This window comes from Rana temporaria, chromosome 1 (genome assembly GCF_905171775.1).
Source record: "Rana temporaria chromosome 1, aRanTem1.1, whole genome shotgun sequence".
Lineage (NCBI taxonomy): Eukaryota > Metazoa > Chordata > Amphibia > Anura > Ranidae > Rana > Rana temporaria.
The window spans coordinates 376,821,262-376,849,007 of NC_053489.1; the positions used below are offsets into that span (position 1 = coordinate 376,821,262).

Here is a 27,746-nt window from a genome sequence, read left to right on the forward strand (position 1 = left end):
CATGAGAGTGCCATCGGATACAATATGTTTAAGAGTTATTATCCCCTTACTAGCCCACACCGAGGGGTCGGGAAGAGAGTGGAAGTGGGGCAGGAGGGGATTACCCCAGAGGGGGATATGAGGGGAGACGTGGGAGGGTTTAGTGTAGACTACCCTAGCGTCCCTCCAGGCCCTAATGGTGGTCTGCATGGGAACCGTGACCGAAGGGGCCGCCCGGCAACCCCGGAATGCTAGGTTGCTCAGAGCGGCGTATGAGCCCAGGACAGCAGCCTCCAGCGTGACCGCCGGGTTCTGCTTGGGCTGGGCGAACCACCACCTGACCGTGACCAAAACCGCCGCCCAGTAGTACAGCTGAAAGTTTGGGAGCGACAGGCCACCTCCCGAAAGGGGTAGGTAGAGTGTTTTCTTAGCTATTCTAGGGGTCTTACCCGCCCAAACAAAAGCCCCCATCTGACTCTCCAGCTTCCTGAAAAATTCCCTCGAAAGGTGGACTGGGGTATTCCGGAAGAAGTACAAGAATTTGGGCAGGAGTACCATCTTCAGGAGGTTAATCCTACCCACCGGTGTCAAAGGGAGCGAGCGCCACGCCGCAAGTTTAGTGGTGACCTGTCTCATCAGAGGTTGGAGGTTTCGTGCTACGAAATCGTCTAACACCGCAGTGACCCTGACTCCCAGATATTTAATCTCCCCTACCCATTTAAGCTGCGAGCGAGAATTGGAGCTAGTGGGGGAGGGGTGGAGTGAGAAGAGTTCAGATTTATCCCAATTAATGCGGACTCCAGAGAAGCCCGCAAAACGGTTAAACTGGGCCAGTGCCTTGTCAAGGGAAGTGGACGAGTCGGCTAAGTAGAGTAGGGCGTCATCAGCGTAAAGGGAAATTTTTTCGTGTAGAGGACCGACCCTAATCCCCCGAATCTCCCCGTCCGCCCTAATAAGAGCCGCAAGGGGCTCTATGGCGAGCGCGAAGAGACCCGGGGAAAGGGGACACCCCTGTCTCGTACCACGCTGCAGTGGGAATGGATCCGAGAGACACGCATTTGTAGAGACCCTGGCCCGGGGGGAGTCGTAGAGAAGTCTGACCCAGGAAATATACTTGGGACCAAATCCAAATTTGGCAAGGACCGCCCACAGGTACCTCCACTCAACGGAGTCAAAAGCCTTCTCGGCGTCGAGGGAGGCCACCAGGGTTTGGCCCGTGTCGTCTGCCCTAGCAATGTGGGTATAGAGCCTCCTGAGATTAATGTCAGTACCCCTACCTGGCATGAAGCCCGTTTGATCAGGGTGCACTAAGGCCGTGATGACCGTGTTCAACCTGATAGCCAGGACTTTAGCCAGCAGTTTAGCGTCGACGTTTAGTAGTGAGATGGGCCTGTAGGAGGGGCAAAGAGAGGGGTCCTTACCCGGCTTTGGTATAACCACAATCACCGCATCGCCCATGGAGGTGGGAAGAGAGTGCAGGTGGTCGGCCGCCACCAGCACCTCCCGGAGCCTAGCAGCCAACACGTCAGGGTACTGTTTGTAGAGTTCTACGGGGAGACCGTCGGGTCCGGGGGTCTTGCCCGGCTGCATGGTCTTAAGCGCTGTAAGTAATTCATCTAGGGAGATGGGTCTGTCAAGGGTAGTCCGATATTTGTCAGATAGGACAGGGACGTCAACCTCCTCCAGGTAAAGGGCCAAGTCTTCGTCACCAAAGGTCACCTGTGTTGTGTAAAGACGCTGGTAGTATTCTGCAAAGGTCCGGGTGATCTCCTCCGGAGTATACAGAATGCCCCCGTCGGGACCAGCAATCTGGGGAACGGCCATGCCCCCCGAGCGCTCCCTCGAGAGCCACGCAAGGAGCCTGCCCGATCTCTCCCCCTGTTCAAATATACGGTGGGATTGTGCCAGCAGTCTCTTCTGGGTCAGGGAAGTACGGAGTGTCATAACCTCTCTAGTGAGGGATTGCAGCGTGATATAGTGTTGGGGGTCACGGGATCGGACATACAATGCCTCCTGCGCTGTGGCAGCAACCTCAGCCGCAACCAGCGCAGAACGCCTTTCCCTCCTAACTCGAGCTATAATAGTCTGATACTGGCCCCTGGTGAAGGCCTTGAAGGCATCCCAGACCATAACCGGGGAGGCCGTGCCCGGGTTAGTAGTCCAAAAGTTATCTAGTACTCCCGTGAATTGCGCCTCAACATCCTGGTCCGAGATCCAGAACCGTGACAGCCGCCACAGCCCGGCTCGGGTCCCCGTATCACCCAGACTCAGCCACAGAGGGGCGTGATCTGAAATACCCCTGGGGAGTATCTTAATCTCCCCGACCCTAGAGAGGACCGACTGACCCGCGAAGGCCAGGTCTATGCGGGAGAAGGAGGCGTATGAGGCAGAGTGACAGGTGTAGGCCCGCTCCCGAGGGTGTCTCCACCTCCAGAGATCAGTCAAGCCGTAGGCCTCGGCCCAGGAAACCAGTCCCGGGGAAGAGGGACCCACACCCGCCATCCTGTCCACCGCTGGGTCGGGGGCGATGTTGAAGTCGCCCAACACTATCATGTGGTCCGAAGCAAAGTCAGCTAAAATGGCAGTTATCTTATTCAACAATACCAGGGAGGCTGGGGGAGGCAGGTAGAGACCCACAATAGACCACGTCTGGGATAAAATTCTAGCATTAATAACCACATATCTGCCGTCTGGGTCCAGCGCCAGGTCCAGGAGCTTGAAGGGCAGGGATTTGTTAACTAAAATGCTCACCCCTCTAGCAAAGGTGGAATATGTGGAATGATAGTGGGCGGCAACCCAGGGTTTTTTAAGGGCCAAGGTTCTACTGCCCACTAAGTGGGTTTCCTGAAGAATGCAAATGTGAGGGTTGTGGGACCTAATGAATTGGAACACCAATGACCTCTTAACCGGAGAGTTGAGGCCCCTGGTGTTCCAGGACATAATGTTAAGTAGCGGCATGGCGAGCATTGGGAGGGTAGTGGACCGGATCATATAAAGCAAGCTCCAGGGAAACTGGCGCCAGGGCCCGAGGCGGGCTCCACTGCACAGGACCAGACAGTGTACAACACCGTGCATGCTCAATAAAACATCTGGACATAAACTTAAAGAAAAACAAAAAACAAAATGGGTGAAAGGAAAAAAAAACAGATAGCATAACAAGCCCAGAACGGGCAACAAACCCCCCCCCCACCCTGCTCAGTCCCTTAAAACTGGGAAGAGCTTCCAATCCCCAGTCCCACATCAGCACGCTGGCTGCAAACGGGGGTAGATGTGCAAGAGGCGAGCCGGGGCCCACCGGATATCCGGGGGGTGTCCGCTTGAGCACGACGCCTCTCCGCTCCTGGCCTCTCCATGTGAAATTATCGAGCAGGTGGGGGCAGGACATCAGAAAAATGGGAAGAAAAAATCCCCCTGTCAGCGTTCAGTGTGTCGTCCCCCCCCCCCCTGCTAGGGTGCTGATCTCCTACAGTCACGCCACACCTCGCTTAAACATAAACCGGCGGGGGAAAGGCAAAAGGTTTTCTCCTTCAGTTCCGTTCCCTTCACTTGGAAGAGTCAAAATAAAATAGAAAAAAATATAATCTAAAAAAGAAAAGGGGGGAAAAGAAAACTTTTTCCCAACGGAGGATCCCCGCAGGCAGGTGTAGGCTGCATATTATAGAAAGTAGGCTTAACTTACTGTTCTCCTGAAAGTCTCAGGGGCGCAAAACTTGTGTTGCAACGACAGGTATAAACAGAGTGACTTTGGTACGGCTCTCCAGCCAAGAGACTCCCGCAGGGGGTGTGGATACCCCCCAAGGTCCCACCGCATGGCCCCCCAACAGGGCTTCTAATGCAAGGATAATAGTCAGGGGAGGGGGCCTCGGACGGAGAGACATCCGACCGAAAAAGGGGGGGGGGCAAAAAGCCAACAACATGGGGGTCAGAGTCTCCATCCAAGATGCGGGGGTTAGAGCAGCAAATGAGACGAGGAAGAAACAAGGAAGGTACTCACAGCTATTTGCTCAGCGGTGCGGAGGTAAGGTGTCAAGCCAGTCAGAGGCCTCTCTCGGGGTGTTAAAGAATCGGAGGGATTCGCCATCTTGGACCCTGAGCCTGGCCGGGAAAAGGACGCTGTATTTGATGTTCCGGGCCCTCAGGGCTCCCTTGACCTGGTCAAAAGACTTGCGTTGCCGTTGAGTCTCAACGGAGTAGTCAGGGAAAATCATCAGCCTTGAGTTCTGGAAGCGGATTTCTCCTTGCTGTCTGGCCGCCCGGAGGACCTCGTCTCTATCCCTAAAGTTCAGGAGCCGCAGGATGAATGTCCTCGGGGGGGCTCCCGGAGGCCCTGGCTTAGGGGGAACTCTGTGCGCCCTCTCCGCAGTGTAGTGAGGGGAGAATCTCGCGTCCGGGAGGACGGATCGGAGCAAGTCCTCCACGTAGGCCGTCGGGTCCTTCCCCTCGACCCCCTCCGGGAGGCCGATGATGCGGAGATTGTTCCTCCGATTTCTATTTTCGGCGTCTTCGGCCCTAAATTCCAATGCCCTCACCTTAGTGTGGAGTGTGCGGAGGGAGGCCGAGTGGTCACTGGAATCGTCCTCGAGGAGCCCGATACGTTGCTCCGTCTCCGTGACCCGAGAGCGGAGCTTGTCCATGTCCTGACGGATGAGCCCCACATCGAGCTGCACTTCCTCTATCTTGGCCGTCAGGGTGGACTGGCAGGTCGCTATGGCAGCCATCACCTCCGGGAGCCAGGATGGTCTGGAGTCCGCGGGGACCGCTGGCGGATGAGACGCCATGCGGGAGGAGCGCGTGGTGCGCGGCTCCACGTGGTAGGCCGGAGGGGGCTGAGGTACCTCCGTCTGTGGAGGGAAACGAATCCTCTTTCCTTTACCGGACTGCGCCCGGGGGATCCCTCGCCTCATCCAGGTGGCAGCGGGCGGAAAAATTTGAGGCTGCAGACCACAGGAACGGATCTAGTGGGAGAAGCCAGCGGAGCTCACGGAGAGTGCGACCGCTCACGTCGCCATCTTGGACACGCCCCCTCGTCTCTTGGTATGTTTAACATCTTTGCAATCTTCGTATAGCCATTGCCCTTCCTGTGAAGAGTAATCACCTATTCTCTTGTCTTCCCGGACCATTCTCTTGACTTCACCATGTTTGTAACCACACCAGTAAATGTCTAGAAGGAGCTGAGTAATACAGTCATTTTAAAGCTGCCCGATTGGTGCTTATTAGGCTTTATTGCTGCTCCCTGACATCCACAGGTGTTTTCAATACCTGATTGAAAACACTTCAATGAACCTCTGTTCTTCAGAGTGGTAGGCTTTAAGGGGTTGAATAATTGTGTAAATGAAGAATTCACAACATAAACATTTACTACTGTATTACAAAACCAATTGATGTCATTTTAGTTGCATATGGTTCTTTAAGAAGTCCTTGTAGGATTTCATTCTGAATACAATTACAAATGTACACTAAATTCCCTAAAACCCTTTACAGCATTGGGGGGTTGAATAATTTAATATAATATATCTTAACGTGTCCAGTGCAATAATAACGTGAAGATGAAAAACAATCCAATCCAATGTAAGTGGATTGGCAGAGCATAACATTAATTATGAAAAAAATGACTGTCAGCTTTCAAGTCCCTCTAAGAAAGAAGATTTATGGGGGTTTCCTTGGACAGGAAAAATGTGGGGACTGTTAAAGCATGAACAGTAGTAAGGTATGAAAAAATGTGGGCCTGGTCAAACCTCAGTCATGAGAGCCACAACAACAATATAAATACCAAAAGATTTATTTTATAAAAAAGTTTCTTTATATAAAGACATAGAAAAAAAGAAAGATATACAATAAATACTATAGAATGCATCTTAGATAGATTTCAGACTAACAAATAAAATGATACTTCAAATGCATAAAAATGCAGGTGATCTTCATTTCATCCCGCATGTGACGGTTCTACTAGTTTTGCCCGAGAGGGCTTCGTCTGGAACCAATAGGGGGCAGTAGTCTGAGCAAACAAAGAGTATATCAGTGAAGGAAAGAAATATATAGTAATATACAAAAACAGAGACATACGTTTAATGTATCAGTACATACAAACAAAATATCTGATTGACCATAAATAAACATAATCATAATTTATTATAAAGCATAAATAAATATGTTTAAAGAGGCAAAAATGGAGTGAATGGAGTGTCTGCGATAGCTGTGGACTTTAACAGAAATATTTACCTGAAAAAATGCACTGAATAACCTGAATAGTTAGCCGTGACTGGCTCAGCATCCCAGATGGAAGATCCCAGATGTAAAGAAGAAGGGATGGGAAAAAGAGGGAAAAATCCTCTTGTGCATGCGTATAGGAACACCGTGCACCGCACAGAGCCTGGATGCAAGCCTATAGAGGAAGAGGAGCCGGAGGCGGGCAGGTACTGTAGGTACAGAATGGAAATATTAAAAGTGAGCAAAAAAGGAGGAAAAAAACTGAGGTGTAAAAAAAGAGAAACAAAATTGTGATGAATAAACATCTGTAGAAAAGGTGTGTGTAAAAGATAGTTATTACCTGGTTCAAGTAGTAGTCAGAGTAATAGGAAGATTCTGTGATGAAATGGTCTCAAAAGAGATTATTATGGATCAACCCAGGAAATTTCTGTCAGTACTGTGTAGCACAAAACAGGAAAGCATTCACTATGGAGCTACATGCAATGTATCATATAAAGTATATAAATGTTGCTTCTAATAGTACTATCAGTAAACGAATATTTAGTAAAAATTAGAGATTAAAACCGCAAATCACAGCGGTGTTGAAAATGATATTAACATGAACGCCTATATAGACTGCAGGGTATTCGAAGGACCTAAATTTCTCACGAAGTATAACGTTTTTTATGTACTTATTAAGCATTCTAATTGTTGCACCTATAAGAAAAATAAAGGTGAAACTAGAAGTATATACAAATAGTGGTAATAATGTTACCTGATTCAAGTTGCAGCAATATCTGCCAGCAATTTAGGCAGATAAGATACCTGAAGGATTTATTAAATCCAGATACTGAATAATGAGATATCAAAACAAAAGAAAGAAGGAAAAGGAAAAAATCAATCAAAGGGGGCAGCTCATTACTCTACAATGGGCGTGGATATCGCGGCAGGTGTCATGGGGATTTCCCAAGGGAACCACATGAGCCGCGCCTGCGCAAAAGAGAAACATCCCTCTAGGAGATGCTAAATCAGGCGCGCTTGCGCGGAGGAGAAGAAATACACTGGCGTCAGATATGACGCATCGGTGCCTACCCAATGGGTGCCGTCAGAAAGCGGACCCGCACTGTCACTCAAGCCTCCGCTCGAGTTCAGCCCAGCAAAGCTGCACTGGTGCGGGCCCCCTAGCGCCCAGAGTGGCTTGACAGATGAAATTGGGCTAAATGGTGTCCGACATATACAGGCAATGAGGAAAAAAAAGAGGGAAAAAAAGGGAGAGATGGAGGGAAGAAAAAAAAAAAAAGGAAAAGAATAAGAAAGAAAGAAAAAAGAAAAACGGACAAAAGGAAAAGAAAAGAAAAAATGATAATAAAGAATAAAATAATGAAAAAAAATGAAAAGAAGGGGGGGAAGAAAAATAACAGAAAAAAAAAAAACAGGGAAAAATTAAGAATATATAAGGATATAAAAATCAAAAACCAATATTGGAAAAAAAAAATTCCAATATTGGTTTTTGATTTTTATATCCTTTTATATTCTTAATTTTTCCCTGTTTTTTTTCTCTGTTATTTCCCCCCCCCCCCTTTTCATTTTTTTCATTATTTTATTCTTTATTATCATTATTTTTTTCTTTTCTTTTCCTTTTGTCCGTTTTTCTTTTTTCTTTCTTTCTTATTCTTTTCCTTTTTCTTTTTTTTTTTTCCCTCCATCTCTCCCTTTTTTCCCTCTTTTTTTCTCTCTTTTCTCTTTACTTATTTGCCTGACATGGATGAAAATATGTTTTTCATGCTCTCATACCATCAGAACCGATCCCTTGCACTTCAGCTCATTGCCTGTATATGTCGGACACCATTCAGCCCGATTTCATCTGTCAAGCCACTCTGGGCGCTAGGGGGCCCACACCAGTGCAGCTTTGCTGGGCTGAACTCGAGCGGAGGCTTGAGTGACAGTGCGGGTCCGCTTTCTGACGGCACCCATTGGGTAGGCAACGATGCGTCATATCCGACGCCGGTGTATTTCCCAGGGGGTTTCTTCTCCTCTGCGCAAGTGTGCCTGATTTAGCATCTCCTAGAGGGATGTTTCTCTTTTGCGCAGGCGCGGCTCATGTGGTTCCCTTGGGAAATCCCCATGACACCTGCCGCGATATCCACGCCCATTGTAGAGTGATGAGCTGCCCCTTTCTCAGATGAACATCATCTCACTCTGATTGTTGGCAGCATATTAGGGAGCTGCACAGCTGATCCATCAGCGTGAGCTCTGTCAGAGGAATCATTCCTCGGCTTACTGAGGCAACAGCAGGTCATAGGTATGCTCCCATCCACAGATTATTTCTTATTTTCTTTTTTACTATATACTTTTTCCTTTTAACGTTAATTCAGTGCTTACAATAGCCTAGCTGTGACACTTTGTTGCCATTTGCAGACTTTGTGTTATTTTATTCATTTATCTGTCAATATTGAGGAAATATTTTCTCTTTGATTGATTTTTTCCTTTTCCTTCTTTCTTTTGTTTTGATATCTCATTATTCAGTATCTGGATTTAATAGATCCTTCAGGTATCTTATCTGCCTAAATTGCTGGCAGATATTGCTGCAACTTGAATCAGGTAACATTATTACCACTATTTGTATATACTTCTAGTTTCACCTTTATTTTTCTTATAGGTGCAACAATTATAATGCTTAATAAGTACATAAAAAACGCTATACTTCGTGAGAAATGTAGGTCCTTCTAATACCCTGCAGTCTATATAGGCGTTCATGTTAATATCATTTTCAACACCGCTGTGATTTGCGGTTTTAATCTCTAATTTTTACTAAATATTTGTTTACTGATAGTACTATTAGAAGCAACATTTATATACTTTATATACTTTATATGATACATTGCATGTAGCTCCATAGTGAATGCTTTCCTGTTTTGTGCTACACAGTACTGACAGAAATTTCCTGGGTTGATCCATAATAATCTCTTTTGAGACCATTTCATCACAGAATCTTCCTATTACTCTGACTACTACTTGAACCAGGTAATAACTATCTTTTACACACACCTTTTCTACAGATGTTTATTCATCACAATTTTGTTTCTCTTTTTTTACACCTCAGTTTTTTTCCTCCTTTTTTGCTCACTTTTAATATTTCCATTCTGTACCTACAGTACCTGCCCGCCTCTGGCTCCTCTTCCTCTTTAGGCTTGCATCCAGGCTCTGTGCGGTGCACGGTGTTCCTATACGCATGCACAAGAGGATTTTTCCCTCTTTTTCCCATCCCTTCTTTACATCTGGGATCTTCCATCTGGGATCCTGAGCCAGTCACGGCTAACTATTCAGGTTATTCAGTCCATTTTTTCAGGTAAATATTTCTGTTAAAGTCCACAGCTATCGCAGACACTCCATTCACTCCATTTTTGCTTCTTTAAACATATTTAGTTATGCTTTATAATAAATTATGATTATGTTTATATTTATGGTCAGATATTTTGTTTGTATGTACCGATACATTAAACTTATGTGATGTCTCTGTTTTTGTATATTACTATATGTTTCTTTCCGTCATACTCTGTTTGCTCAGACTACTGCCCCCTATTGGTTCCTGACGAAGCCCTCTCGGGCGAAACTAGTAGAACCGTCACATGCGGGATGAAATGAAGATCACCTGCATTTTTATGCATTTGAAGTATCATTTTATTTGTTAGTCTGAAATCTATCTAAGATGCATTCTATAGTATTTATTGTATATCTTTTTCTCTATGTCTTTATATAAAGAAACTTTTTTATAAAATAAATCTTTTGAAATTTATATTGTTGTTGTGGCTCTCATGACTGAGGTTTGACCAGGCCCACATTTTTTCATACCTTACTACTGTTCATGCTTTAATAACAGTCCCCACATTTTTCCTGTCCAAGGAAACCCCCATAAATCCAATCCAATAGTCAAGAACGCAATATCAAGCAAAGAATGAATGAATATAAAGTGCATCTGTGCTTCACTTCTATTAAGATTCCACGATGAGTGCTTCAGTGCAAAGTAAAAAACGTGCCTCCAAAATGACAGACTCCAAACCTTTCCACAGTGCAGTAGTGAAGATGGAAATAGTTAATACAAGCCCCTTACCTTGAAGCGGCTTGTATGTAAGCCTTATAACATGTAAATGAAGGATGTTCCACAGCCAGCCTGCCGTTCTTACACTGCATAAACAGAGACCTGATCCCAGCAATGGCACTCAAAAAGAACACAAGGAGGCTTCCATAGCGCAAGACCATTCACAATTTAATGAGTAAAAACACTTACAGACAGAGCTGTATAAACAGCATGTAGTACGATCGGGTCTCAGCTCTGCGGCCGCGAGCGGATCAAGTCACCAGCAATCCTCCTCTTCCTCACGCGTATCGTAACGAACACGTTACTTAATCATATGATTATGATTAAGTAACGTGTGTTCGTTACGATATGATTAAGTAACGTGTGTTCGTTACGATACGCGTGAGGAAGAGGAGGATTGCTGGTGACTTGATCCGCTCGCGGCCGCAGAGCTGAGACCCGATCGTACTACATGCTGTTTATACAGCTCTGTCTAAGTGTTTTTACTCATTAAATTGTGAATGGTCTTGTGCTATGGAAGCCTCCTTGTGTTCTTTTTGAGTGCCATTGCTGGGATCAGGTCTCTGTTTATGCAGTGTAAGAACGGCAGGCTGGCTGTGGGACATCCTTCATTTACACGTTATAAGGCTTACATACAAGCCGCTTCAAGGTAAGGGGCTTGTATTAACTATTTACATCTTCACTACTGCACTGTGGAAAGGTTTGGAGTCTGTCATTTTGGAAGCACGTTTTTTACTTTGCACTGAAGCACTCGTCGTGGAAACTTAATAGAAGTGAAGCACAGATGCATTTTATATTCATTCATTCTTTGCTTGATATTGCGTTCTTGACGATTGGATTGTTTTTCATCTTCACGTTATTATTGCACTGGACACGTTGCTAGCTATATATATATATATATATATATATATATATATATATATATATATATATATATATATATATATATATATATATATATATATATATATATATATATATATATATATATATATTAGACATTTCTTGATTTTTTTTTTATTCCTTGGTGAATTATATGGGACATTTTTCACTGCAGTCATTTATGGATTGAATTTGTTTTCACTTTTATGCATGGATTGGAATTTTATTTATATTTCTTCCACTTTTTGATGTTTTTTTTCACTTTTATGGATATTATTCATTTATTGCACTATGCACTTTGGATTGGTTTGGGCTCATTTGCATATTTGCACTATATATGTTTTATGTTTATGAAGATAGCTACTGCTTGTTAATTTCATCTGAACGATTCCAGATCACTCGCTATTAATATTGTGCGGGTCACTGGCACATTTGTCTTTTTTATCATCATTTATCCACTCTTACTACTCTCCACATTACTCAGTTAATGTTGGGTGGGTATATGATTTTATTCAGAGTGGAACACATTTTACACAGGAACCAGTGGAGCACATTTTCCTGACAACTTATTCACATTATGGAAATCGTTGATATTTAGTTTTAATTAGAGCCTGTTGCAAGCGCCATTACACCCCCCCTTGTCATTAATTGCTTTAAGTGTGTGAACACTATTAGTCGTGGCAGCTGCATTATTAGTTTGATTTTCTTATTTTAGCTTTGTTGTGCCCTTGTTGAGGTTGGTTTTGCGCATTTACTATTTTACTACTTAAAATCCAGCACTTCTTTAAAGAGAACACATGGACTGTTTTTATTCATAGCACAATTCATGTATACTTTTTGTATTTAATTGTATTTAATCTCTCATTACTTTTTATTTCTATTGCTATTTTTATTTCTATTGCTATTTTATATTTATAAATTTTTCCATATTTATGGTCATTTTAGAGCACGTATTTGGAAAGCACACTTGCACTAAGAATTTATTAGGCTGACGCAAACTCTACTAGCTTTTTCAATTCGATCTGTCCAGTAACACATCCGGTGTATTAGAATGCCTGCTCTCAGGATGAATGTGCACAGGTGGCAAATTTGGACAGCAGCTTTGTCAGTCTGGGGGGAGGGGGGGGGGGGAGGAGAGGAGTGTGAGTGTATTTTCACTTTGTTGATCGGCGCTAAGGGACAGACCTGTCAGAGCTCCGCTCTCTTCTATGGGGGATCGGATGAAAACGGACCGCCTGTCCGTTTTCATCCAATCCGCCAGGCCCCTCCGTTTTCACCAGGTGATCTGTCCAGTAACACATCCCGTGTATTAGAATGCCTGCTCTCTGGATGAATGTGCACAGGTGGCAAATTTGAAAAGCAGCTTTTTCAGTCTGGGGGGGGAGTGTGTTAGTGTATTTAAATCTGCTAGCATATCTAACAAATTGAAACCAAACTCCAGCAAAAACTTTATAATCAGTTGCAATCAGTTTTTTCTTTTGGGAAAATGGTTTTACATGAATAATATCTGATAATTGCAAACAGCCCCGTCAGTGGTAAATGGTTTGTCTCATCACTAACTGCAAAACAGCTTGTGCTTTTTAAAACTGACAGGTAAAAGAAAGCCTAAAAAAAAAAAAAAATTTAAACAAATACAGCCATAACATCCAAGAACTGGTAAGCTGCAATATAATTGTTTACCATTGGGTTTAATACTGCTTTATGTGGCACAGTTTTCTAGCAGACAGACCATTTTAATTCACATTTCAGATCTATACTTGTCACATGAGCTTTAACATCTATGCATATTAATGTTAATGATTTAGAATTAAAGCTTTTACACAACAAACCTGGTTGTGGTCAGGAAATGGTATAATTGAAGCACAGACTCCTAGAATCATGGATGGGTGAATTTCACAATGTGTGTATGTTGAACAATAAGCAACACCCTTTTCTTGCAAATCATCAGGCGTCATAGCAAGCATGACCGTCTCCTCTTCAAGTGTATCAATGTATTCAACAACTCCACTAGCCACCAGGTCCTGCCAACTGAAAAAATGAAGTAGGAACATAATTACAGGAGGAAACCAAGAATATCGAGAGAGCAGTTACGTTTCCTAGTACAGTCTCCCAACCAGGGTGCCATGGCAAATTTATAAAAATGGTTCCAGTGCCATATGTGAAAGGGGGAGAGAGGGGGAATATCTGTTCCTACTCCCTTTTCAATACAGTCTGTCAGCAGCAATACTTGTCTCGCCTCAGCTATTAAACACTGAATACAAGCCAGTTAACTGTATATTGATACATGTAAATGCTGCTTCACACTAGGATTGCCAACCATCAGTAAATTTAATGACTGTTTATAAAAATCTGTGACTTAGATATCCGTAAATATCAGGGGCTGATAACTTGTCATGCTGTGTTGACTTTTGCAAGTGTAAACCAGGCAAATTTCTTATGTGTATTGTCAGTGTTTCCGTATTGTGTTTATACTGTTTAAATATAGATTTGTAATAGGCGCTTTGTAATTTTCAGGCTGTTAGTAAAAATGGCACGGAGGCTGGCAACCCTGCTACACACCGTTTTGTTAATGAGCCTATTGATTGTGTTAGCTATATATACGGTAATCATATAAAGCAGGGATATGCAATTAGCGGACCTCCAGCTGTTGCAGAACTACAAGTCCCATGAAGCATAGCAAGACTCTGACAGCCACAAGCATGACACCCAGAGGCATGATGGGACTTGTAGTTTTGCAACAGCTGGAGGTCCGCTAATTGCATATCCCTGATATAAAGGCTCTGTATAGGCTGACTACTCTGCATTACAGACTACTGCACTATACACACTGTTAACAGACTGTTAATCTAACAAACTCTGAATGCAGAGTTCAGTAGTTCATAACAGAGTGCTCTGCCTTACAACCTACTGAACTCTGTCTCAAACTACATTTTAGGTCTTGTTCACACCAGGGACAGTGTGGCAATTTATGAAAATTGCGTGTTTTCCCACACCGTACAAACATTTGCTGCCTTTTGCACATGTGCGTGGGTGTCATTAATTCTTAAGGCACCCACACGCATCTAGAAAATGCACGTTTGAACCCACTAACGCACATGCTACCGCAGTACCATGCATTTTGGTGCAGCGTTAAAAAAAAAAAATAATAATAAATCTGCCATCTTTTTTGTGCGTTTCAAGCACATAAGGCAGCCCATTGAAAAACACGATGCATGGAAATGCGCAAAAAAGTGCATGCATTCAGAAGCATTCCTGTTGAGCCCTCAAAATTGATGTGCCCAAGAATAGTGCACATTACTAAAGGGTGCCTTGACAAAAAAAAAAAAACGCTCAGAAACACTGCCTTAGTATATTCTGAAAAACTATGTACTACATATAAAAATACCAAATATTTACTGCAGGTAAATTAAACACGGTCACAGGTGCACCAGGAAGATTCAGAAATGTTTAGAATTTTTTTTTTTTTTTTTAATACCTGTTGGATAAATAGTGGTAAAAAAGAAAAAACTCCTTACCTATAATTATTGTATTCTCTCTCTTTAAGCTGGTCAATGTGTCTTCTTTTCAGCAACAACTTTTGTTTTTCTACAATCAGAAGCGGCCGACAAATCCTTCCTGCATCCGTGTAGATTCTGATTTCTCTTTCCCTTATATCCCTTATCATTGAGACCTAGAAAGTTCAAAGTTACACTTTGACATGGAGTTAACAGATGTTTTGGGAAAAGAAAACTGAAGGAAAACTACAAAGCTGGTGAGGTGCACATATATGTGGGTCAAGTATCATGGAACCCCATGCTGACACCTCCTTTTGTCGTCAATAGCACTCCCTGTATTGGTTTTATGTATAAAATTATTGTTCCATAAACATTACAAATTTTCCATGATGAAATTATACAAAAAATATACATGCAAGTATATTAGCTTATAACAAACCATGACATAACCCCTGTAAGATGGAGGGTCACATCCTAAAAAGGAGGAGGGAAGAGAGGAGAAGAGGACCCCCGAACCCCAGCCGTACCAACCCACCGAAGCGGGAGGGACTGTACTTACCCGTCCGAGCGAGGACTCGCTGACGCATTCCTGACAGAACTACAACCGTAATGGAGGTAGCTGTCGGCCCGGTCCACTGTTAGACAACACCACAGCCCAGTCATATGTGGACCTCGGAGCAAAGCTCACCGACCACCCCAGGAGTCATGGGGTATGGCAGACCCAGCCTCTTTGCAAAGGTGTGCCCACGCTTGCTGGTCGGACTGAGTAGACTACAAGGATCTATATTATCCAGCCTGTCTCAGCCGACAGTTGAAAGAAGATTCTTCAAGAAAAAAGTAAAATAAAAATTTCTCCTCAGGGCGCTGGGCCCAAAGGGAGCCATACGTCGTCGTCCTTGCTAGGCAGAAGGAAACTGGGGCTGCATGCTGCAGTGAGGAAAGTTATGTCTGTAGGGACCGCCCCCTGGGCGGGGCAGTTCAAGTCTGTTAAAGTAACATGTATTTAATTATCCAACATGTTTCTGCCTAGTCCTCTCCTGCAAACAGGGAACATAACCTACTTGTCAAGATTTAAGGAGCTGTGTCCATCCATGGGATACAAATAAAAGTGGTTAAACTCTTGCGCTATGTGAACTAAACACTGGGGGGCACTGCTGCAATCACCCAATAGTCTGCCTTAAACAGAAAAAAAAACACAAATATAGGTGGCTCGTCTCACCGCCGGTCTGTGTCGGCTCTGGTACTCCTATTCCCGACGCATATTCGTCACATCACGTATCATGCCCTGAAGAATTCACGTGATGTGATGAATACGCGTCGGGAATAGGAGTACCAGAGCCGACACAGACCGACGGCGGTGAGACGACCTCGCTGCTAGTAGGGGTTTTGCTGATGCCATAACTTTAAATGTGAGTTGTTTACTTGTTGCTACTTCATTGAGAATACATTTTATAAGATACTGCACTATGGGCCCCCCCTCTCTCTTCTTCCATCCTACACCCTCTGAGTATTTGCTGACACCACGGGTCAAGAGAGGTGGAAGATACAGAGGAAGTGAGTGCTGCCATATTACTCAGTGCCCCTCCAACATACAAGATCAGGATACGAACTCGGTGTTCGTGGAGATAGGTCCACTATCCATGGCCTCAATGTGAGTGCGTGCATTTGTGATATATCAATTCCAAGTTCTTCCACAGGACTATGCTATTATCCCTTTATATTTATGCTTACATGTTTATATATGAACACTTGATGAGGACCCCCCCCCCCTTCTCTCAGCCTAAATCAGTGTGGCTGCACCTTTGAGGAGACAGACACCCATGGTACTATGAGCTGTCCGTGCTATAGCTCTGAGGTGAGCATCTAGTACCACAAGAGGTGTGCGCACTGAAGTCTGCCTATTTATAAACACTGGACTTTTTGGGTTTTGGTATCACCACTTCAATAGGACTTTAGATACACGTGTGTTGTGCTATGTTGTGGTTTGTTTTGGAACGTACAGCATAGATATTTCAGCTTGTGTGAGCTACTGTCTTATTCACCATTTGTGTATTAACTTATTACTGTGTATTTGCTATATACAGCTTGTTACACCGTTTCACATAGTATATACTTCAGGTTGCTGTATTTACCTATTTTCCCTTTTAGTATTCACTTCATTTATTATTTTTTGTATCTTCTACACAAGGGTCTATTTATCCAGCATATGGGTTTTGTTTATGTTCCCTTGTTATAATTAGTTGTTCACAGCGCTTCACCACCACCTATCTATATTTGTGTCCATCCATGGACGATAAGAGAAATATTTTCTTGTTTCATAGGTTTTGGGTTTGATGTATGGGCGTTCCAGGCATGCATGGGTTACATCAAGCTACATTATTATATATAATACAGTGACCTAGGTCGATCTATCCACATGGTTGAGAGTTCTCATTGACACACGAACAAAGCTTCATATACACACACACACACACACTATTATATATATATATATATATATATATATATATATATATATATATATATATATATATATATATATATATATATATATATATATATATATATATATACACACATATACACACACACACACAAATTATATATATACACACAAATATATATATATATATATATACACACACACACATATATATATATACACACACACACACACACACACACACACACATACACACACAGTAGGGATCGAAAGTTTGGGCACCCCAGGTAAAAACTTGTATTAATGTGCATAACGAAGCCAAGGAAAGATGGAAAAAAATCTCCAAAAGGTATCAAATTACACATTAGACAATCTTATAATATGTCAAAAAAAGTTAGATTTTATTTCCATCATTTACACTTTCAAAATTACAGAAAACAAAAAAATTGCATCTGCAAAAGTTTGGGCACCCTGCAGTATTTATAGCATGCACTGCCCCCTTTGCAAAGCTGAGACCTGCCAGTGTCATGGATTGTTCTCAATCGTCTGGGAAGACCAGGTGATGTAAATCTCAAAGGTTTTAAATGTCCAGACTCATCTGACCTTGCCCCAACAATCAGTACCATGGGTTCTTCTAAGCAGTTGTCTAGAAAACTGAAACTGAAAATAGTGGACGCTCACAAAGCTGGAGAAGGCTATAAGAAGATAGCAAAGTGTTTGCAGATGTCAATATCCTCTGTTCGGAATGCAATTAAGAAATGGCAGTCATCAGGAACAGTGGAAGTTAAAGCAAGATCTGGAAAACCAAGAAAAATAGACAGAACAGCTCGCAGGATTGTGAGAAAAGCAATTCAAGGGGGCGTGGCTTGAGACGGTGAACACGTGTCTCGTGTGAGGTCCAGCGCTAGCAATGATTTAACTCGCGTTTTGGAGCAGCTTTTATATCCTCACCCATATGGCAAGCATGGGAAAGAGATCAGGGAAGAATATGCCTAAAAAGGGTACCTCCACCAACTCCATCAAGAGATTTCTCGCGGCATGACTCGGATGGCCTAGGCCGCTCGCCTCGTGGGTCGGGCGCGGGCTCCGCCCCTCCGACTTAGGCCTGAGACCAGGTGCCTTTCCCCAGTGTCCCCCGGAGGCTCTGATGGTGAGAGGAGTCCGGTTAGACGTTCGGGGACTGTTGGCACTTTGACGTTGCCTACAACTGCAGACCTCGCCTCTATGCTACTGAGCTTGGAAAGAACAATTAAGAAAGAGGTATCGGCAGTGCGCACTGATCTCGCCCAAGTTCTTGAGCGCGTGGAAGACTCAGAGTTGCGGCTTGATAGACACACGGCGGCCATCCTGGACTTACAGGCAACTACTCGCAACCTGGCGATCGCCCACAGAATGGCGTTATACAAGATTGAGGACCAGGAAAATCGGAAACCGGCGGAACATCCGCATCAGAGGGTTACTGGAGGCAACGAGGGATGAGGATTTGGCACCCTCCATACGTGGCATTTTTAACGGCCGATTGGGTCATCCTGTGGATCATCCCTTGAAGCTGGACAGGGTCCATCGCGCCTTACGCCCTCGCAACCTGTCTTCAGATGTTCCTCGTGATGTTATTTGCAGGGTGCATTATTTTGAAGAAAAAGAACTTATCATGCGTAAGGCGAGGGAAGCGGCTTCGTTAGAGTTCGATGGAGTTACCCTCTCCATTTTCCCTGACCTAGCCAGGGAAACTCTGGAACGTCGGAGGGCATTGAAGCCCCTCACAGAGAAGCTTAGGGAGGCTTCCATTGCCTACAGGTGGGGTTTCCCATCGGCTCTTATCGCTAAAAGAGATTGGAAGACAGCCATACTTCGTTTCCCGGAGGATCTAGAGGCATTTTGCATGGATCTTAACATTGTTCCCCCTGAGTTGCCCGGATGGCAGGATCGCATACCCTCTCCTTCTGCTCCCTCTGATGGGCACTGGCAGAAGGTTTCTAAGAAACGCAGTTCTGCAACCCTGGGTTCTGGCTCGCAGGTGGACTGAACTTCTGCCTTGTGTGATCTGGGCTTTGGCTGAGCTGGGACACGAGCTGCTGGTGTGCAAGTATTTGTCTGGCACTTGTAATTTATTATTGCTTGATTGCATGATTTTGGTTTATTTTCTGGTTACATATAAATCGTTTACTTATTGTTTTGTCATCTAAGGTTTATTTTATGCTGACATTCTTGTGTCTACGATATGTCGCTGTGGTCACGGGACACGTGGTGAATTCTTTAGGCTGTGCCCGTGCTTCTGACCTACTCAGATCAGGGGTCTCAAAGTACCGGCCCGCGGACCGGTTTTAAATGGCCCGCAGGCAGTGCGGGGGGTGCCGCGAAAGTGTAGATGCAGAGTAGCGCAGGAAGCGTCTGTCATAAGTTTACTTGTCTCTCATATCATGCTTGCGCTGCTACTTCCCGGCGCCCCCCCCTCTTCTCGTCCATCCCCAGTTGCTTGTGACATCATCTGAGATGGACGAGAAGAGAGGGGGGAGGGGCCGCCGGGGAGTAGCAGCGTGACACGAGAGACAAGTGAACTTATGTCAGACGCTTCCTGCGCTACTCTGCCTTTGAAGAAAACGGGTAAATGCTGACCTGTGCCCTGATGTGCTCTCATGTGCCCTGATGTGCTCTCATGTGCCCTGATGTGCTCTCATGTGTCCTGATTGTGCCCTCATGTGCCCCGATTGTGTCCCGATGTGCTCCCATGTGCCCTGGTGTGCCCCATGTACCCCGATGTACCCTGATGTGCCCCATGTACCCTGATGTGCCCCATGTACCCTGATGTGCCCCATGTACCCTGATGTGCCCCATGTACCCTGATGTGCCCCATGTACCCTGATGTGCCCCATGTACCCTGATGTGCCCCATGTACCCTGATGTGCCCCATGTACCCTGATGTGCCCCATGTACCCTGATGTGCCCCATGTACCCTGATGTGCCCCATGTACCCTGATGTGCTGGGCTCTGTACATCAGGGTACCCTGTGCCCTGTTGTGCCATGTGCCCTGTCCTGATGTGCTGTGCCCCGATGTGCTCTCATGTGCCCCATGTTCCCTGATGTGCTCCCCATGTGCCCCATGTGTCCTGATTGTGCCCCGATGTGCTCTCATGTGCCCTGGTGTGCCCCATGTGCTCGGATTGTGCCCCATGTGCCCTGATGTGCCATGGGGCACATGAGTGCACATCAGGGCACAATCAGGGAACATGGGGCACACCAGGGAACATGGGAGCAGGGCACAGCACATCAGGGCACATGGCACAACAGGGTACAGGACATGGCACATCAGGGCACAGCACATCTGGACAGAGCACATGGCACATGAAGCAGCACATCAGGGTACAAAGCCCAGCACATCAGGGCACATGGCACATAAGGGTACAGGGCACATGAAACAGCACATCTGGGTACAAAGCCCAGCACATTAGGGTACCCTGATGTGCTGGGCTTTGTACCCTGATGTGCTATTTCATGTGCCCTGTCCTGTACCCTGTCCTTATGTGCTGTGCTCTGATGTGCTTTCATGTGCCCTGGTGTGCTCGTATGTGCCCTGATATGCCCCATGTGCCCTGGTGTGCTCTGATTGTGCCCCATGTACCCTGATGTGCCATGTGCCCCATGTACCCTGGTGTGCCATGTGCCCTGTCCTGATGTGCTGTGCCCTGATGTGCCATGTGCTGTACCCTGATGGTGAGTGGTCAGTGTGTAGTGTAGTGGTCAGTGTGCAGTGTAGTGGTCAGTGTGCAGTATAGTGGTCAGGGTTAATAATGCGTCCGCTCACACCAGTGCTGGGGGGTTAATAATGTGTTCGCTGACATCAGTACTGTTTTTAAAGTTGGAAAGTTTGCATGCGGCCCCCCATGGGATATGAAAACTTGTCTTGTGGCCCTCAGGAAATTTGAGTTTGAGACCCCTGCATTAGACGCATGATGTGCTGCATGTTGGTTTAGGATACATGTGCTGGCGCCGGACCCTGCGGATGGTGTATGCCTTTTATAGACATGTGCGGTCTGGGTTCGGAGACGGCCTCTCCATGTTTCCCGGGATGTCGGGGGGTGGCTCCGTGGAGCGGTTGACCCGTTTGGGGTGGCCTGCTCTGGGGGGCCGTGTCCTGTGATGTCTCTGGTTTTGCACCGCACTAGTCTGTCTACGTGCATTCAAAGGGAGATTTGATGTTTTTTGGTTTTACTTTCTATGCTCTATTCTCCTTTTTCTCTTTCCCTTCATCTCCTTTTTCTTGCTCTCTTTTTCTGTTTCTCCTTCCTCTCTCTCTCTCTTTACTCCCCTCCCCCCCCCTTCTATTCGCTTCTTTTGCGGGCCTGACAGGATATTGGTGTACTGCTGATGCCCCATACGAATTCAATGGCCATGCTTAATTTGGCTTCTCTGAATGCGAGAGGGCTTTACGCCCCTGGTAAGCGGCATACGCTATATAGGGAACTTAAAAGGCTACGATGGGATGTTTTCCTGCAGGAAACCCATTTTGCGCATAGTACGCGGGTCAAGCTTTATGACCACCTCTTTCCCACTTGGTATTACAGCCTCTCAGATGTGGTAAAGGCGAAGGGTGTGGCTACTGGATTCTGGAGGGGTGCATCTTTTATTTTAGAGGACACTCTTTTGGACCCATCTGGTCGGTTTTTATTTCTAAAGGGCAGTCTGGGTAATCTTTCATGTACATTTGCCAACTTCTACGCTCCTAACCAGGGCCAGGCAAGCTTTATAGAGGGATTTTGCTTGAGCATGCATTGTCCAAGCAAATGACTTTAATGTCCCTTTGGAACCGCACTTAGATACTTCGCGAGGGAAGTCTTGCATCCCTTATAGGAGGTTGGCGTTTATTCGCAGGCAGCTCTGAGGCCCAATTGATGGATGCCTGGAGGATAATGCACCCTCGAGAGAAATATTTCACGTATTATTCACGCCTTCATCAATCTTATTCGAGAATAGATTATTTTTTCATTAGCCATCATTACTTGGAGCTTCTTTTGAGCTCCCGTATTGAAGTTTCTACCATGTCAGATCATGCTTGCGGATGCAATAAGAATAAGTCTCCGTAACCGTCCTCAAATACTGGAGCATGACTAAATAAATAACATACAAATAGACAAATTAACGTACCTTTAAGAAGGAAAAACAGAACACCATAGAGGAGCGGGAAGAAGAAGAGCGAGAAAACAAATAAGAGGGGGGGAGGGGTAAAAAAGGGAAGGGGAGGTGCCAGCCTTGGCGCTTGCAGAACTTTGGGATGAGAGACTTAGCTGCGTTTAAAAGGTGAGGAGTAATGCTTTTTTTGTATGGTCCTATTGGTTCGCCCGGAAACTACACTAGGAGTAAGCGGTGGTTAGAGTTTGATATAATCATTGACTCGAAGATCTACCAGCTATATCTTTATATTTTTATATATACACATTTGTTCTTAAGCTTTGGGTCATTGTTCTGCTTTTGCCTAAAAGGTGTCTTTTTGTCATTGTTACCTAGGTTGTTGTTTACTGTGGCATTGCTATGCCTCACTGCCCTCTGATGGGAATTGTCTACTCTTATTTTATGTTTTGTACCTATATTTATCTTTTTGCAATAAAAACGTATTTGAAAAAAAAAAAAAAAATGATACTTGTACAAATATGGTCTTCATGGAAGAGTCATCAGAATAAAACCTCTTCTACGTCTTCACCACAAAAAATCAGCGTTTGAACTTTGCAAATGAACATATAGACAAGCCTGATGCATTTTGGAAACAAGTTCTGTGGACCGATGAGGTTAAGATAGAACTTTTTGGCCGGAATGAGCAAAGGTACGTTTGGAGAAAAAAGGGCACAGAATTTAATGAAAAGAACCTCTGTCCAACTGTTAAGCATGGGGGTGGATCAATCATGCTTTGGGGTTGTATTGCAGCCAGTGGCACAGGGAACATTTCACGAGTAGAAGGAAAAATGGATTTAGTAAAATTTCAGCAAAGTTTGGATGGAAACTTGATGCCATCTGTGAAAAAGCTGAAGTTAAAGAGAGGATGGCTTCTACAAATGGATAAATGATCCTAAACACACCTCAAAATCCACGAGGGGTTACATCAAGAGGCATAAACTGAAGGTTTTGCCATGGCCTTCACAATCTCCTGACCTCAACATAATTGAAAATCTATGGATAGACCTTAAAAGAGCAGTGCGTGACAGACAGCCCAGAAGTCTCAAAGAACTGAAAGACTTTTGTAAGGAAGAATGGGCAAAGATACCTCTAACAAGAATTGAAAGACTCTTGGCTGGCTACAAAAAGCGTTTACAAGCTGTGATACTTGCCAAAGGGGGTAGTACAAGATATTAACTCTGCAGGGTGCCCAAACTTTTGCACACGCCATTTTTTGTTTTCTGTAATTTTGAAAGTGTAAATGATGGAAATAAAAATCTAACTTTTGTTGGCATATTATAAGAATTTCTAATCTGTAATTTGATGCCTTTTGGAGAATTTTCCATCTTTCCTTGGCTTCGTTATGCACATTAATACAAATTTTTACCTGGGGTGCCCAAACTTTCGATCCCCACTGTGTGTGTGTGTGTGTGTGTGTGTGTGTGTGTGTGTGTGTGTGTGTGTGTGTGTGTGTGTGTGTGTGTGTGTGTGTGTGTGTATATATATATATATATATATATATATATATATATATATATATATATATATATATATATATATATATATATATATATATATATATATATATATATATATATATATATATATATATATATATATATATATATATATTTCTTTCTTTTCAGTTTAACAGCAGCGTCCCTATGTATTTATATGCATATTAATTTATCTACACACACACATATACCATATTTTTCGGACTATAAGACGCACTTTTTTCCCCCCCAAAAATGTGGGGGAAAATGTCCCTGCGTCTTATAGTCCGAATGCACATCAGGCCCCGCCCCCGACGCCCCTCGCCAGGAAAAGCCGCCCCCTGCACGAAACCCCCCCCCACCTGTACCCCCGAGTCCCGGTTCCCGCAGCCTCCTCCTGCACAGATAATATATCACATTCAGTGCACACTGGCGGCCGGGGTCTGGGAGCCAGGACCAGTATTGAGACGGGGGGAAATCATGCTGCCCCACTATGCAGCGCGACATGCCGCCCAGACTGAGGTAGGACACTATGGTAAGGGGAGAGTGGGAAGGAGTGTATGGCAGCCAAGAACATGCTGTGTTTGGGATGACAGGTTGTCGACAGCCCGCTCTGCTGGGACTCGTAGTGCCTCTGTGGGGGGGGGGCTGAACTATGGCACCCTGCTCTGCTGGGACTTGTAGTGCCTCTGTGGGGGGGCTGAAATGTGGCAACCTGCTCTGCTGGGACTTGTAGTGCCTCTTTGGGGGGGCTGAAATATGGTAACCTGCTCTTCTGGGACTTGTAGTGCCTCTGTGGGGGAAGGGCTGAAATATGGCAACCTGCTCTGCTGGGACTTGTAGTGCCACAGGTTGGGCTGCATTATTGGCAGTAGTCAGGTTGCATTTCTTTGGGACTGGTTCAGAATATATATTTTTTCTTGTTTTCTTCCTCTAAAATCTAGGTGTGTCTTATGGAGCGAAAAATACGGTATATTTATTTATTTTCATATGTCTATATCCATATTTACATACATACTCATACATCAATATTAACATTTGTATCCCCAACGCTCTATGCAAGTGGTTCTCAACCTGGGGGTCGAATGATGATTTGCCAGGGGTCACCGAATCCTGGGATGTTCCTGAAGCCCACACCACTCTCCCAGCCTTTTTGGGGCCACCAAGCAGGGCTATCACTAGAACCTGTGGCCGGCCGGCTTATCCTGGAGCCCGCAGCTGCCCACTCAGCCTCTTCACAGGCATGGCTGGGGGGCAGAGACTAGAGGTCTGCAGACTGGTGAGGAATGTGAAGTGGAAGGGGATGAAGGAGACCCCATCTCCTGATTTCGGTATAGGTGTCACTGCTACGATACACCATAAATTCAGAGACCACAGTGAAGCCGGAGACACAGTGAGCAACACTACGGCCCCTTTCACATTTATACGACTTCAAAGTCGTGCGATTTTGCCGCGATTTTACCACGATTTTTCCGCGATTTGGGATCAGTACAACTTCGACTTTGCCACAACTTTGGCATTAACCAATAAAAACACACATGGTGTGAGGCAATTCCTTTTCCTGCCACCGCAGTTGTCATTGCTGCTGCGGCAGTAGCAGTGCATGAGGAAGAAGAGGAGGGGAGGCGGAGAAGACGTTAATATTGGGTACATCCCATCATTGCCAATCGTGAAAATAGGGGTCAATTTTGGGTCCTCTATAATGAAGAATGAGAAGAATGCTCCTTACATTGGTGGTCAGTGGGAAGAATGCTCCTTACATTGGTGGTCAGTGGGAAGGATGTCCCTTACATTGGTGGTCAGTGGGAAGGATGCTCCTTACATTGGTGGTCAGTGGGAAGGATGTCCCTTACATTGGTGGTCATACCTCCCAACCCGCCCGGATTCTTCACGCAAAGACTGTATCCTCCCGCAGTCCCGCAAAGTGGTTAACTTTCCCGCACAGGAAGGAGAAGCAAACTTTCAGAGGGGAGACATGCGAGGAGAACTGACAAGCTGTGCAGTGGTTAGTGGCAACCCCCGTGCAATCTTCGCCCCCCTCTTAACAACTTTTATTGCCCCCCCCCCCCCCCGCTCAACAAAAAATGTCCCGCAGTGGATCTTTAAAATGTTGGGAGTTATAATGGTCAGTGAGAAGTATGTCCCTTACATTGGTGGTCAGCGGGAAGAATGCTCCTTACATTGGTGGTCAGTGGGAAGAATGTCCCTTACATTGGTGGTCAGTGGGAAGAATGTCCCTTACATTGGTGGTCAGTGGGAAGAATGTCCCTTACATTGGTGGTCAGTGGGAAGAATGTCCCTTACATTGGTGGTCAGTGGGAAGAATGTCCCTTACATTGGTGGTCAGTGGGAAGAATGTCCCTTACATTGGTGGTCAGTGGGAAGAATGTCCCTTACATTGGTGGTCAGTGGGAAGAATGTCCCTTACATTGGTGGTCAGTGGGAAGAATGCTCCTAACATTGGTGGTCAGTGGGAAGAATGCTCCTTACATTGGCGGTCAGTGGAAAGGATGTCCCTTACACTGGTGGTCAGTGGGAAGAATGTCCCTTACATTGGTGGTCAGTGAGAAGAATGCTTCTTACATTGGTGGTCAGTGGGAAGAATGCTCCTTACATTGGCGGTCAGTGGAAAGGATGTCCCTTACATTGGCGGTGAGTGGGAAGAATGCTCCTAACATTGGTAGTCAGTGGGAAGAATGTTCCTTACATTGTTAATCAGTGGGAAGAATGTCCTCTTCATTGGTGGTCAGTGGGAAGAATGTCCCCTTCATTGGTGGTCAGTGGGAAGAATGTCCCCTTCATTGGTGGTCAGTGGGAAGAATGTCCCATTCATTGGTGGTCAGTGGGAAGAATGTCCCATTCATTGGTGGTCAGTGGGAAGAATGTCCCTTACATTGGTGGTCAGTGGGAAGAATGTCCCCTTCATTGGTGGTCAGTGGGAAGAATGTCCCCTTCATTGGTGGTCAGTGGGATATTGTCGTTGTAGTTTATCTTGTCTTTGTAGTTTGGGTCACACAAATCATAAATAGCTGGGCACTCACGGATAAATCAAATGATTTGCTCATTATCGAGGACTTTTTTTTTTTTACCTGTTTGGAGCACATTGTTCCTGAGGGAATAACCAGGAAGTGAATGTGTGGTGGAAAAATGTGCTTGAGAGGGGCTACTATGCTGAAAGGATTGGGTGGGACAAGGGTTAAAAAGCTGCTTGTGCTTACACACGTACTGAAATTGTGTCTATATTATTCAGGTACGATTTACATGCTACTTGAGGGTTTAACATTGAGGTCTATGGACAAACTCGCATGGAAGTTGTTCCAAAGTAGTGCAGGGACTACTTTGAAGTCGGCACTACTAAAGTCGTGCCAGTATGAATAGTGTTCATTGGAAATCATGGAGAATGACTTGTCATACGATTTTGAGACAAGTCGTGTAAGTGTGAAAGGGGACTACCTGTGATTAGAGTAGCCATTAAAGGGACTGCGGTAGTGCTAATTGTCTGTGGGTTAGGGGCACAAATTACTTGTCTTACCTTGGGTGCCGACAACCAACGCTACGAAAATTTTACTGTTTGGGGGCCCCCACAACTTGGGAAATGTTATCAAGGGGTCACAGCACTAGAAGGCTGAAAAACCAATGCTCTATGCATTGTGGCCATCTTGCGCATTCTGATGAACTTTTGTTTGGGCCATTTCTTTGACCCGGGGGTTAATTCATATTTTTTTATTTAAATAGTCAACTTCACACAAAAGGTAATCCCGTTTTTACAAAGCAATCTAGTCCAAATATAACACGTCATAGTTGATTTATATTTTATATCTATTCTGGGTTCAACTCTTGTTATTTTATCTATATTTATCAACTTCACATTATACTTATTTTCACATAACTTTCACTCACTTTATTTACGTAGAGAATTGTAATTCATAATACATGTTTTCGGACACAATTTATTATTATGTTTTTTACATCATCTCATATACATATCTTCAAAATTTATGTAAGCACGGTTTATATGTTC

General features: G+C 44.8%; 1 protein-coding gene across 1 annotated transcript in view; it reads right to left on the reverse strand.

Annotated features, from left to right (window-relative positions):
• POLR2B (RNA polymerase II subunit B) overlaps window positions 1-27,746 on the reverse strand; it is a 601,249-nt gene that overhangs the window by 333,855 nt on the left and 239,648 nt on the right. Inside the window, 2 exon segments of the mRNA XM_040322519.1 lie at window positions 12,976-13,174; window positions 14,662-14,816. Of these exon segments, the coding sequence (XP_040178453.1) occupies window positions 12,976-13,174; window positions 14,662-14,816 (354 nt within the window).